Here is a 15,094-nt window from a genome sequence, read left to right as displayed (position 1 = left end):
GGAGAGCTAAATCCGTAAGTCAAGGCCACAGAAAAAAAAAAAAAAAAACTATAGGTTTATGTAAAGGCCGTTTAACATTTCAGTATACAAAAAAAAAAAAAAACAACAGGTCAATCACAGTGGCGTTTAACAAAGCAACAGAAACTCAGAGGAATCCAAATCCTAAATGCTGTACTTTACCTGCTGGAGAATCATCTTTCTGTACTATGCTAGCTTTAACATATCTTCTCCGCTCTTCTGGCCATGTCAACCTTTCCTCCAAATGATCAGTAATATCCAAATAGGCTTCATCAAGACTAAGAGGCAAAAAGTTGGGATCATACTCTGCAAAAATTTCTCGAACCTGAGGAAAAGATAAGGTACGTTTCAGGATTTCATGAAATTAGTGGAAGAATTGTCAAATTTAAAAATTTATACAGAAATAAGTAGAAACCTGAACAGTTTATATATGAATCAACCCAAAGCTGATATTTTAGTTATAAGTGGTTGCACATCTTGGCTTCATTGGTCTGGGGATTCATCAAAATGTAAACATTTAAAAAATGCAATATGTTGTTCTCTCATACATACTGTATGATACAACTTTAGATTTTCTTTGTAATAGTTTCATAATAAGATATACACACCTCTTTGCTTACTTCTCGATATTTGTCAAAATTAAGTGGAACAATTATCAGATTGGGGCACAATTTCTTTGCGATAAATCCAGGCATAGCCGCACGTACACCAAACCTTCTTGCCAAATAGTTTGAAGTGGACTTTAAAAAAATTATAAAAACATAAATTTTCAAAATCATGACAAATTCAACAGAATGCATTGGAAATTGAAAACTTAAACTAAATATGTTGCTGCACATTTCTTGTAATAGCAAAATCTTTATTCCTTTTTTCTATATGTCCTTCATTTAATTTAAAGTGGAAGTCTAATCTTTAATCTACTAATTAGCCTGTAGAGGAACAATATCTATGTTTTCCTATTCTAAGGGCGCTTTGGTTCAGTCACGTGATCTGCTCCAAACGTCGGCTTCAGGGGAGGGGAGAGAGCAGTAACAATAGCTGCAATGCCTGGGCAGGGACATCACCCAAAGGCTTACTATGGGGCATCTGTTGATGGCTGTCCCTCTTCCTCCCTGAAGGCAGGGCTGGGAGACTATAACATGATCGGACCAGAGCGCCCTTAGAATAGGTCACTATAGACATCTTTTATCTACACGCTAGCTAGTATAGGGCTTAGAATGGGGGTGGGAGCAGGTCTAAGATTAGGTTTAGCCCAGACTTCCAATTTAAATATGCCAGCAATGTGTAACCACAGATATTTTTCTTCCAGGATGACAGTACATATTCAAGTTCAGCTGTAGTGCTGTCTACTTTTCCTGTGCACTCCTGAGTTGGACAACAAGCAGGCAATGCATGATATGCTGGCACATTCTGTCTAGTCACCATAGTAAGCATGCCATGTTCAACCACCAGTGGCGTGTCCATTTTAGGGTTGCCCAGATACCAAAACTAATATTGGTATCGGTGCTGATACCAAGCATTTGCAGGAGTGCAGTTTGCTTCTCCTCCTCTCAACTCCACGGCATTCAGCTGCTTTATTGAAAGCCGCACAGGAAGATCAGTGATTATAACTTACCCCACTGCCACCCGATCGTTTCTGAGTGTCCCCTGTATCCTCCTCCAGCTCCCCTCTGTGTCCTCCTCTGTGCTTCTCTAGTCCCCCCTTCGTCCTCCAGCCCCCCCCCCCCCCGTGTGCGCCTCCATCTCACCAAAGCCCCCCAACCCCGGGTGAAGAAAAAAAAAAAGAAACATAATAAATTAATATTTTAAAGTAAATTTGAAAAAATTCTAAGAAAATAAATAAAAAAAAAAAAAAAACACGGACTGTCCACTCCCCCCTCCAAAAAAAGAAAGCATCGTAAAAAAAAGAAAAAAGTCAAAGACAAAGTCCACACCTCATCCGTGCCCATCAGCTCTGCTTATTAGTGCCACTGTCGCATGATATTTAAAAAAAGTATCGGAAATCTGTATCGGTGAGTACTTGAAAAAAAGTATTGACACTTGTACTCGGTCTTAAAAAAGTGGCATCGGGACAACTCTAGTTGATATGAAGTTCTAATAGGAGTCTACAGGATGTGCACAGTGCAGGGAATGACACCTAAACTGTATTCTTTAATAATAATAAGATATAAAAATTAGAAACAAAAAAAGAAAAAAATATATATTACCTACATTATTATTTTTAAGAGTTTAGTAGTTTTTTTTTTTTTTTTTTTTTAATTCTGCTTTTAGAGACACTGAAGAATTCTAGATAGCTCCAAAATGGAGGTTATAATAAAAAGGATGGAATTAGAGAATTAGGCCACGATATCCTCAAAACCAGATTGTACTGATCAAAGTCATGTTTTACGCGACCTCATCTTTAGTCACAGACCTATAATATGGACATACAGTATGTGTAGTCCATGGGTAAGTCTAAGGACAAATTAGTACAAAATGCAAACCTGCTACAATGTTCACGCTTTAAAAGGGGTCTTTGCTGCAGTGTTGATCATCTGCACGTTACACAATAAAGAGTATGTTTATTTCCGCAAAAAGTAATCTCATCATTTTACATGCAAATATTATTAACAGATGCTCATGAAGTTTGTCACATACTACAAAAGCCCAACCTCATTACAGCACTAATCATTTAGCGGAGATGGTCCTGTTAACAACCCATTGTTGCTTTATACTGCCCTTACTCACCAGCATACTCATTGAACCCACAGCCATAGGCTTCTCCTTCAGCTCAGGATTGCTTCTCATTTCTACAGCTGCATAAAAAGCATCCATATCCACATGCACAATTACACGGGTCAAATCACGTCTTCTCTCCAGCTCCAGTGCCATCCGATCAACCTGCCAAAGAAAGAAAGAGAAAAACAAAACAATGTAAAAGTATATCTAGATCAGCCTCTCTCAACATTTTTAACATCAAAGAACCAATATAATAACGTTAGTATATAAGTGGGTTATCCAATATATTGTGTGCTATATGCACTAATCCCTGAATTCAGCATATACAAACAACAATAAAGGTGGCCAAGGACTTTTAAAGGATAATACAGGAGGAACACTGCATATGTAAAAACCATAAGGTCTATAAAATATGATAATTACCTAGTTAGGTAAACAAATCAATAAGATAAAGACACACCACCACTTATACTTCAAGCAGGGTAGAGAGGGCTGAGGGCTTATCCACATTCATTTGTAAAACCATTCTATGTATCTAAGGGATGGGTAACCAGAAATTAGTAAAGGTCAAATGGGTAGAGAATAATTTCCTAAAAAAGAGCAGAATTCAATCTAAGGCCGAGTTCACACTGGCATTAAGAGCAGACACTTGAGAAGCGTTAAAAAGGCTCCTCAAATGCCTATGCACAAGATACAGTAGACAGTACATAGTGCTGTTAACACCAAGTGTTAGCGTCGCATCTTTTCAAAATTGAAGCCTCATGTCAAGTCAGGAGGCGTTTGAAGCCCTTCAAAGCGTTAGCGGGGGGTTAAGATTAGTTCATTTACTGTAATGGAATAGCCATTTGTGGAGCAGTTTCAACGCTCGTCAAACACTCCAAAATTGCTCAGGGCATTTGGGGAGCATTTTTAACTTCTCATTAATGCTTGTAAAACACCTGTCTAATGCCCATACTAACGCCATACAAACTCTATAGGAGCGTTTGTTGAGTGTTAGAAGTTTAGTTAAGCGTGAACAACCCCTTATAGTGGGCTTCGAGAAATAGAAAGAAAAACAAACAAAAAAGAGGCAAGATGGCCAAGCATGTTCCTTTTGGTGCCATTTTCGGCTGTTGGTTGGTAGTTGATGATGATAATGGTTGTGATGATTTCTTTTTTTTTTTCAAATAATATATTTATTTATATTCAAAGAGTGCATTACACGTCATGCATTACTACAACATAGTAGAACAGTCAGAACAGAGAAGAGAGGGCTGCAGGGACCACCCAACCAGTGGCCCGTTCCAGTAGGCCCCCCAGGGCCGGCAACCGCCAGCCCCGGGGGGGCCCCCCGCGAACTGTGATGATTTCTTATTGGCTGTTTGGGTCACATGACTTTGCATGGGAGGATCTTTAGTAGTGAATAAAAAAGGTGAGATGGCGTGAATAGGCTCTGTTACTGACTGCTGGAACCCTGGGTGTCGAGGAATGGATAGAACGATATCTTGGTGAAGGCTTTTCTCTGGGACATACTTGACCAGTTTGCCTCTTTTTTGTTGTTTTTCTTTTTCTAGAAGCGTACTATAAGATTGAATTTTGCTTTTTTCTAGTAAAGAATTTTCTGCCCATTTGACCTCAAACTAATTTCTGGCTGCCCATCCCTTAGATACATAAACAGTTTGACAAATGGATGTGGATAAGCCCTCAGCACTCTCTAGCCTGCTTGAAGTAAAGGGAGTGTACTGCCTTTATCTTCTAAATGATTTGTTTACCTAACTAGGTACTTATGTTTTATTTATACACACCTGACATAGACAGTATATGTCTTTAGTTGATATTGATTTTAGTGTAGTGTTAAGTATATATTTTGTTCCTAGATTATGGATGACCATTGAGGGCCCTTTAACACTTTGTTATCTCTCTGTATATAGCTCATCATACAAGAACCTTATGCCTTACCCCTATGGGAGAAAGATGATACATGCCTGTTGAATTCCAGTGAATATATGTCCCAACAATGAGATTTATGGGTTTCATCATGCTGGTATGATAAAATATATTTTTTGGGATATTCTTGTATGATGACCTATAACAAGAAAACATTAGGGGGTGAAGGGCCCCCTACTAAGGAAGTTACGAACAGTTCACGCAGCTTAAGCAAGGGACGCTGTACCTGCTCATACACTGAGCGATACAGAGTATATACTCTGTGAGTTGATGGCACTTTCTTTTTGTTTTTGTATGATGACATAGTTGTTTCCGATCATAATGTGTTTACAATGTATATGTTATATCTTTCAAAAAATCATTTACGTGTACTCCTGAAGAAGATCAATAAAAACGCGTCAAGTCTAAATGTGGATTATATTGGATCAATACAATTACGTGAACTCCAAATTCAGTATTTTATTGTTTGTTTTGTGGTGTGGTTTTTATTGAATGTCATAGTAAAACTTATGTTTTTTACATATGCAGTGTTTTTCTTGTATCTATATGTCCCTCTAAAAGTCCTTGGCTACCATAATTGTTGTTTGAATATAATAACTTTCCGGTCTAATAGAACTTAAAATTACTTAAAAGTGGTATTAAACCTAAAACCAAAAATGTAATGTATTGCAGCTTACCAATATTAAATGTGGTGGCTGCATTTTTTTAAGGCTCTTTTCCCCTCTGTTTTCACCTAGTGATCTGTCCAGTAACACACTCTGTATTAGAGTGTCCCCATTCTGGATAAAGGAGCATAGGGGGAACAGCAGACAGCAGCATTGTCTATCTGGGGGGAAAGGAGTGTTAGATTTAGTTACAGTTACAATTTTTTTTACCTTTTTGGGATAAAGGTTTTGCATAAATATTATATATCTATATATATATAGATATATAAGCTAATCATTGTAAGCATCCCCGTCAGTAGTAAATGGTTTGTCTCAACCCTGTAACTGCTACATTCTGCTAGAAAGCTTGTTCTTTTCAAAAAAAAAAAAAAAAAAAAAAAGACTTGTCGGCTGGATAACCAGATAAAAATTGCCTAAACAGCCTAAAAAATAAAAATAAAAAACAGTCCGCACATCTAAGAAATGGTATGCTGCAATATAATAAAGCTTTGCTTTTGAGTGTAATACCACTTTAAACTACAGTTCATGGTACATTATCAAGGTCAGTGGAAAGAGTTCTCCCTACCTTGGTGGCCAGTGAGAAGACTCTCTCTTTACAGAAAGCTGAAAGATTATTTATGCCAATCACAGTGGTTACATATCTGAGAGTCAAAAAATTCTCATTGCTCTAGGAACCCATAGCAACCTAGGATTGCATGGAACCCCAATTAGGAAAGGCTGATCTAGACCCAGGAACATTTTTTGTTTCACTATCACTATTCTGTCCCCTGACCCCTTTTCATTAAGGCATTACCATAAAGAAGACTGCTTGTCCTTCAGCAGAGATCCCTTCTTCCTTTCTAAAGGGCAGCAGTGTAGGCAGATAGTACTGTTGTGCCGCATATCTTAGGGGGGACATTAGTGATTAGGGTGCGTTTTCTGTGTTGACCTGTTGACACTCTTGGTTTAGATCTGTATGCACTCAAATGTAGGAAGTAGATCTCCACTCACTATCATGGTGACATTTGTTTTAAAATACAGAACAAAGCACATTAACATTTTATATGCCATGTCAGGCTAGAGATCACACTAGCTCAGCCGAATAATCAACATTCTAAAAGAGCCGCTATGAATGAGGGTTCATCAATATATACTGTACATTTACTGAATATTCGCAGATGTTCAAAAAAATAAAAGACATTTTATGATATGTATTAATGAGTTGGTAAGCAACATACATTATTTATTAAACAGGCAGATGGCAGATGCTAAGGCCCCTTTCACACATGCGGACGGTATGTCCGTATTTCATCGATCCGTTTGCGGATGAAATACAGGCATACATTCATCCCTATGGGATAGCGGGTGTCTGCGGATGAACATCCGCAGACACCCGCTATTGTCCGCCTCCGCTATGGTCCGATTCTGCAGACGGAGGAAAATCCTATTTTTCTATCCGTCTGCAGAGCGGATCGGATGAACATGGACAGACAGTCCATGCTCATCCGATCCCCATAGAGGAGAGCGGAGAGCTGACAGGGCAGTCCCTGCACAGTGTGCGGAGACCGCCCTGTCCGCCGCCAGCTCAGCAGGGACAACGGAGCGATCCCCGCTGAGCGAGCGGATCATCACGGGGCGGATCATTACTGATCCGCCCCGTGTGAAAGGGGCCTAACATGGGATGCTCAGTAATCAGTCACTGCAGGAGATATGGCAACCTGTATCAAAAAGAGACCTCTCAGATGATGTTCTCTCCTACTCTCCCAATTGGCTGAATATGTTGCCAGGATACACTGTGGCCTAATTGGTTTCTTATAATATTTTTACGTTTACATTTTACACTTTATTTTTTAGTCCAGAAAAAGTAGATTTTTAAAAGATACCTAAAAACCAATTACCTGCTCATACTGAAAGCTTCCATATGAACAAGAAAACCTTGTCACCTTTAAAGCTTAAGATACCTATGTAATGGAGGCCGCCACTGTCTGTTTCCCAATCTGCACACTAGTTTGCATGGCAGCAAAGCACCCTTTCAGCATTACTGCGAGCCCGGTGACTACCTTTAAACTAATCTACAGCTTGCAAGTCAAGCAGTAGTAGCTTTTAGTAGACAGGTATTTAAATTACAGAAAATGTCAACACTAAAGCCTCATACACACGGTCAGACTTTGTACAAACTTTCCTGTGCATTTTTGTACAAAGGGCGTCGGCCAAGAACTTGCATTGCATACACATGGCAGGACTTTTTCAGCCAACTTTCACCAAATGACGTGGTTTTTCTGCTCTTTATTGTCTGATCTTTTGCATTGGTTTTGAGCATGCGTGTTTGTACTTTGTACAAAAGTCGTATGGTTTTCTGTACACACGATCAGAGTTTGCTCCATTGGACTTTTGTTGCCAGAAAGTTTGTCCATTCGCACAGCCAACAAATGTCCGAAGAAAACCGAAAAAGTTTGTCCGATGGAGCGTACACACTGTCGGATGTTGCTCCAAAACAGCTAATTTGCATGTTTGTTGTCAAAAAGTCTGATCGTGTGTATGGGCCTTAAGACAGCTGTCACATCTAAGAACTGGTAAGCAACAATATGTTATAACTTTGTCCTGGGGTTTACAGTAGATGTAGATTAAAGTGATACTAAACACACATTTACATTGCCCCTTCTACTTCTGTTTGTTGATGATGACACTAATTATTTTAACCACTTAAGGACCAAGCCTCTTTTTTTACACTTGTTGTTTACAAGTTAAAATTCGTTTTTGTTTGCTAGAAAATGACTTAGAAACCCCAAACATTATATATATATATATATATATATATATATATATATATATATATATATATATATATATATATATATATATATATATATATATACAGTGGTGTGAAAAAGTGTTTGCCCCCTTCCTCATTTCCTGTTCCTTTGCATGTTTGTCACACTTAAGTGTTTCGGAACATCAGGAACATCAAACCAATTTAAACAATAGTCAAGGACAACACAAGTAAACACAAAATGCAATTTGTAAATGAAGGTGTTTATTATTAAAGGTGAAAAAAAATCCAAACCATCATGGCCCTGTGTGAAAAAGTGATTGCCCCCCTTGTTAAAACATACTATAACTGTGGTTGTCCACACCTGAGTTCAATTTCTCTAGCCACAACCAGGCCTGATTATTGCCACACCTGTTCACAATCAAGGCATCACTTAAATAGGAGCTGCTTGACACAGTAAGGTCCACCAGAAGATCCTTAAAAGCTACACATCATGCCGAGACCCAAAGAAATTCAGGAACAATTGAGAAAGAAAGTAATTGAGATCTATCAGTCTGGAAAGGGTTATAAAGCCATTTCCAAAGCTTTGGGAATCCAGCGAACCACAGTGAGAGCCATTATCCACAAATGGCGAAGACATGGAACAGTGGTGAACCTTCCCAGGAGTGGCCGGCCGCCCAAAATTACCCCAAGAGCGCAGCGACGACTCATCCAAGAGGTCACAAAAGACCCCACAACAACGTCCAAGGAACTGCAGGCCTCACTTCCCTTAGTTAAGGTCAGCGTTCATGCCTCCACCATCAGGAAAAGACTGGGCAAAAATGGCCTGCATGGCAGAGTTCCAAGGAGAAAACCACTGCTGAGCAAAAAGAACATCAAAGCTCGTCTCAATTTCTCCACAACACATCTTGATGATCCCCAAGACTTTTGGGACAACATTCTGTGGACCGATGAGACAAAAGTGGAACTCTTTGGAAGGTGTGTGTCCAAGTATATCTGGCGTAGAAGGAACACTGCATTTCATAAAAAGAACATTATACCAACAGTAAAATATGGTGGTGGTAGTGTGATGGTCTGGGGCTGTTTTGCTGCTTCAGGACCTGGAAGACTTGCCGTGATAAAAGGAACTATGAATTCTGCTGTCTACCAAGAGATCCTGAAGGAGAATGTCCGACCATCTGTTCGTGTACTCAAGCTGAAACGAACTTGGGTTCTGCAGCAGGACAATGATCCTAAACACACCAGCAAGTCCACCACCGAATGGCTGAAGAAAAACAAAATGAAGACTTTGGAGTGGCCTAGCCAAAGTCCTGACCTGAATCCTATTGAGATGTTGTGGTATGACCTTAAAAAGGCCGTTCATGCTCGAAAACCCTCTAATGTAACTGAATTAGGACAATTCTGCAAAGATGAGTGGGCCAAAATTCCTCTAGGATGCTGTAAAAGCCTCATTGCACGTTATCGCAAACGCTTGGTTGCAGTTGTTGCTGCTAAGGGTGGCCCAACCAGTTATTAGGTTTAGGGGGCAATCACTTTTTCACACAGGGCCATGATGGTTTGGATTTTTTTCACCTTTAATAATAAACACCTTCATTTACAAATTGCATTTTGTGTTTACTTGTGTTGTCCTTGACTATTGTTTAAATTGGTTTGATGTTCCGAAACACTTAAGTGTGACAAACATGCAAAGGAACAGGAAATGAGGAAGGGGGCAAACACTTTTTCACACCACTGTATATATATATATATATATATATATATATATATATATATAAATAACAGACTAGAGAATAAAATGGCAGTTGTTGCAATACTTTCTGTCACACTGTATTTGAGCAGCAGTCTTACAAGCGCACTTTTTTTTGGGAAAAATATACTTTTTTAAATTAAAAAATAAGACAACAGTAAAGTTAGCCCAATTTTTTTTATATTGTGAAAGATAATGTTACGCTGAGTAAATTGATACCCAACATGTCATGCTTCAAAATTGCGCCAGCTCATGGAATAGCGACAAACTTTAAAGAGAATGAAAGGACAGGTTCCCCTTGGGGTTTTCAGGCAGCGACAAGAAGCAGAAATAAATTTGTAAAAATATATTTGTTTTATTAGTTCAAAGGCTTAATCGCCGTCATAAATTTAAAATACGGACTCTGGTATATGTTATTACAGCATATCGATGGATAAAAGATATATGCAACATTTGGTACAGAGATAGTTTCAGGAACAATTTACAAATACATCAATATTTCAAAAGCTACAAATAACACCCATGCTACCCCAATGCATTTCGACCTTCAGGGAGTCAGGGTCTTCTTCGGGGGGGGGGGGGGGGGGGGGACAGAACCCAAGCAGAAGGGGTGATTATATTGTATATTCTGCAACTAGTCAAAAGAAAAAAAGGACTTTCAATAAAAAAGTTTTTGCCTAAAAATTTGCTAATTATTATACCTTATTTCAGTAATATTTACCAGTTCCACCAAACCGTTACTGTTCAACCAGAGACTTTTATTAAAATCTGAAAAATTAATTTGTGCCTTCTCTCAAAGGGTCATCCTGGGTCCGCTGCCCTGCTGTTCTAACCCACTTCATCCACCCACCAAACTGGGGAAAAGAAGGGGGGGGGAAGAGGAAAACGACTTCAGGGGGGCATCGATCGCTAACTTACAAGAATTGACAGTATCTGGAGTTTCTCCAGGGGAACAGAAGAGGAGGTTCTTGGCACACCTTAGGTGGCCGCACCTAAAAATAATGAAATATAATAAAATATAAAATAAGTGTTCCACGTAAAGATATTCTAAGTGAATATATAAATGTTGTGTTACAATATTATACTATTATATAAGTGCGTATATAAATAAGAAATAGAAGGTGGAAGAAAACCTGTCCTTTCGTTCTCTTTAGAATATTGAGGGGTGTGCAGCTAGCTCGTTATTTATTTCCATGCACTTTCTTTTTTCTTACATTTAGTGACAAACTTTTACCCTTTAAAAATTTCCATAGGCGATGTTTAAAAATTTCTACAGGTTACAAGTTCTAAGTAAGGCTTCTTTCACACGGGACGGATCCGTGATGATCCGCCCTGTGAACATCCGCTTGCTGTTGCAGCAGGAAGATGACAGGTCTGTCTCTGCACACTGTGCAGGGGACGGACCTGTCAGAGTGCCGTTTTCACCTATGGGAGATCGGATGACGACGGACCAAAGAGTCCTTTGTCACCCGATCTGATCCTCAGACGGATGGAAAAGTAGGTTTTTCCTCCATCACACTTTTTCGGATCGGAGCGGGTCTATGGATCATCCGTTCAGGTCCGCCTAAAAAAACTGACAGGCAGACCTGAACGGATCGCTCGTGTGAAAGAGGCCTTACAGAGGAGGTCTAGGGCTAGAATTATTGCTTTCGCTGTAACAATTGCGGCGATACCTGACATGTGTGATTTGAACACAGTTTTCATATGCGGGCGCTACTCACATATGAGTTTGCTTCTGCGCACCAGCTCAACGGGATGTGGCGCTTTAATTTTTGGGTTACTTTTATCCCTTGCAATAGAAAAAAAGCATGACAGGACCTCTTAAATATGAGATCTGGGGGTCGAAAAGACCACAAATCTCATATTTACACTGAAATACAATAAAAAAAATTAAATAAAAAAAATTATACATATATAAAAATGATCCTTTAGAGCTATGCCATGGAGCCGAGCAGGGGACATCTTCCCCTCAGTCGGCAGCCAGGCATCCACGTGATCGTCTGTCTCTACCAGTGGGTCTGGTAAGTTGCGGAGACGACCGAAACGTGGCGGGAGGGGGGGTGGTCACCTCTCCCGCTGCTGATAAAAGTGTTCTTGTGGCGAATCTGCCACGGAGACCACTTATCTTAAAACGCACGGCGTTCCCGAAAATATCAGGGTTATGGCAGCTAGCCTGGTATTTAGCATCAAAGTACAGACGTACGGGTACATTGTTTTGAGTGAAGTGGTTAATAAAAAGAACATTTAAAGGGGTTGTAAAGACAGTGCTCACAATCACTGCCAGCCTCTCTGCTAGGATAACATATAGTATACAGTTTATGCCGTTTTTTTAACAGGAGCTCCAGCCAGGGACCCGAAAAAAGGAGGGCTGCCCTGTGCAAAACCACTGCACAGAGCAGGTAAGTATAACATGATTGTTATTTTAATAGAAAAATAAAAAATGTAGACTTTCCAATCACGTTAAGGATGACTTCCAAGTATGGATATTTTTGCATAGTTATATTAGTCCAGCTTGGATCATGTTAAGCATGCATAAACCATATCTGGCTGATCCCCAAGGAAGCCACTACTACAGGGATTAACATCTTCCAGGTCACGTGCCAAACAGCTGCTGCATAGTGAACACAGGGGGTAACTCAGCAGTTCACACTGCTATGGAAGCAGATAGCAATGCTTATTGGTATCAGTAGTGGGATTGCCGTTAAAGTGGTGGTTGGAGAGCCAGTGCCTTAAAATTATTTTGTCATGAACACCACAGAGTATGGTGTTATATCTCTGATTTCTATTTTCTATCTTACCATTATAATTTGCAATACTTGTATCAGTTGCAATGTTAAATATCAATAAATATATAACAGATAGGAATATATAACAGATACAAATTAAAGTGATTATAAATATGTTTTTAAATAACAAACACGTCAAACTTACATGCTCTGTGCAATGGCTTTGCACAGAGCAGCCACGATCTTGCTCTTTTGAGGTCCCTCGTTATCAGTGCTGGCTCTTCCTCCTGCCCACTATAGCAAAAAGCTTGCAATGGGGGCACTCGTGGGCTTGATCCCAAGTAATGCTCTGTGTGTCTATAGACAGTCTATGATTGACCTAGGAGGAGCTGATGGCTCCTGCTGCTGCCTTCATGTTCAGAGAGGAGAGTGGAGAAAGCCACTGTTCTCAGGCTCAGACGGGTGCCTGTCAAAAACAGCTACCAGCTCCCACCCCCTAAAGGTGGCAAATGTGGCACAGGAAGGGGGGGGGAGGCAGATAAGCGGAACTTCCACTTTTGGATGGAACGCAGCTTTAACTGCAGTAGAGCAAAATCAGGTTTCTCACCCTGCCAAACAGGGGTTTGTTGTGTATCAGAGTTGTGTAAAGCTCAGGAACTGATGGACAGAATTACAAATCTTGGCAGGTAAAACAGCTCTCTTATATGTGTTTTTCAAGTGGGTATTTGGCTGTTTTCATGGAGTTCAGCTTTAATATCATAATACTGCCTTGGTTGTGCCATAATAAATAAATTGCATGAGAGTTGAAACTAAAGCTCTGTACAATTTCAGGAGACCGTAAAATAATCAGCTTACTAGACACAGCAAAACTCGGCCACACAGAGTTTCAGACAAATCTTGATGATATCATAGTAACCACAAACTGTGGCACCAAGCTAATAATCAAAATACATTTCATAGCCAAGCCACACAGCCTGCACCCAAATCACGGTGGTTGTTTGCGGATTTGTTTTTGATAACAGCGTGTTTCTTCACTCTGATGTTAATGAGTGTGTGCATTCCAGCTTTGTCTCATGATTTCCAAGTCTTCTAAACCTCTTGATGCAAGCATGACCAGAACCTATGACTGGCTCCGCACTCCTCTGATGAACAATAGAAGATCTATCTCAGTGCTCACAGTCAAGCACTGTTCAACCTTGACCTTCAGGATTTTGTGCAAGCCAAGAACACAAGCAAACAGAAATTCAAGGATGTTTTCAAGCTGAAATCCTTTCAGCCCTGTTCCATTTCAATGCTTATTCATGGTACTAAAATTTTCATTATAATCTGATTAAATAAACAACAGCAAAAAAAAAAAATCCTCCTTTATCTAAAAATAATTCCACACGACCTTACTATAAGCCCAACTCAAGGTTCAGTTTTCCTCCCCCCTGCAGTACGCAATTCTTTATTTTGGTTCATACTTTTCTTTCCCAGATGTCTTCATGGCAAGTGATAATTTGAGGATTTTGAGTATAGTTTATTGTTCGTTTAATTGTATTTTTAAGCAGCTGTTGGGGTATTATTTTTATTTTAAAACATTTTTGCTTAGAGTTGACCTTAAAATTGCTTCAATTTTATCTTCCAAAAAACCCCAAACCAATTCCTTGTATCCTCATGAAGGTACATTAGGAAAAAGTAGCTTTCGCCATGTGTGTGGTCCTCTCATTCTGTATATCAGGGGTGTCCAACCTGTGGCCCAAGGCGGCTATGAATTTGAATTTTTTTGTAAAAATGTGTTTACACTTACCGAACACATGCAGGTGAAGAAAAATAGGATTTTTTTTGTACCTTTTCTCTGTAATTCACAGACCGACACAGCTCCTCTCTTAGCCATTGGGTTGTTATGCCCTATTACTAGGAAATACTAGGCATTAGTTGTAATTCAACACTCAGAACTCTTAGTTCTGCCCAGGGGGCAGTCCCTTGGGCAACAACCCTCCAGCCTGCCATGCAGCCATCAGTACGTCAACAAGTAGTATAATGTAGATAAAAAGGAGAGGCGGGTGCTGTGTTACAGAGAAAAGGATTTTACGGCGAGTACAAAAAATCCTATTTTCTCTTATATTCAACGACCGACACAGCTCCTCTCTGTAACAAATGGGACGTCCCCAAGCAGTGCCAAACGAGGGGTGGGAAAAAAAGCACAAAAAACTTCATCCACAATGGCAAGTGGGAACTAGTGAAACTTTAACCACAAAAAACAGTGCGTGGAAAAACTACCACAAAAATCACAGTATCCTCAACAGGAGCGATCACCCAAAACCGTACCAAACTGCAGAAGTAATGCAACAGTGCATTAACATAACAGTACTGTGTTTTTATGGAAAAAGCAGGAAAAACAGAAAATATATATTGTATATTCAATTGCAACTACACGGCCGCCGGCAACATTTTGTGGCCAAAACAGGCATCAGCTGATGCACTGACGTCTACCTTGTAGAACTTGGTAAACGTGTGGACAGACGACCAGGTTGCCGCTTTACACACCTGAGTGGCAGACGCT

The 15,094-nt window shown here is 39.8% G+C and overlaps 1 protein-coding gene across 4 annotated transcripts in view; it reads right to left on the bottom strand.

Annotated features, from left to right (window-relative positions):
* Positions 1-15,094, bottom strand: part of POLK (DNA polymerase kappa) — a 192,157-nt gene that overhangs the window by 86,018 nt on the left and 91,045 nt on the right. For 3 of the 4 annotated variants that reach the window (XM_077462548.1, XM_077462549.1, XM_077462551.1), the window contains 3 exons: positions 2,746-2,898; positions 627-758; positions 181-343 (listed from right to left, as the gene is read on the bottom strand). In XM_077462548.1, coding sequence (XP_077318674.1) covers positions 181-343; positions 627-758; positions 2,746-2,898 — 448 coding nt within the window. The remainder of the gene's footprint in view (positions 1-180; positions 344-626; positions 759-2,745; positions 2,899-15,094) is intronic. The other variant, XM_077462550.1, reaches the window with a different exon arrangement.

This window comes from Lithobates pipiens, unplaced genomic scaffold (genome assembly GCF_037356315.1).
Source record: "Lithobates pipiens isolate NorthernLeopardFrog02 unplaced genomic scaffold, aLitPip1_a1.2 Scaffold_3, whole genome shotgun sequence".
NCBI classification, from domain to species: domain Eukaryota; kingdom Metazoa; phylum Chordata; class Amphibia; order Anura; family Ranidae; genus Lithobates; species Lithobates pipiens.
This window is presented reverse-complemented; position numbering and strand designations above follow the sequence as displayed.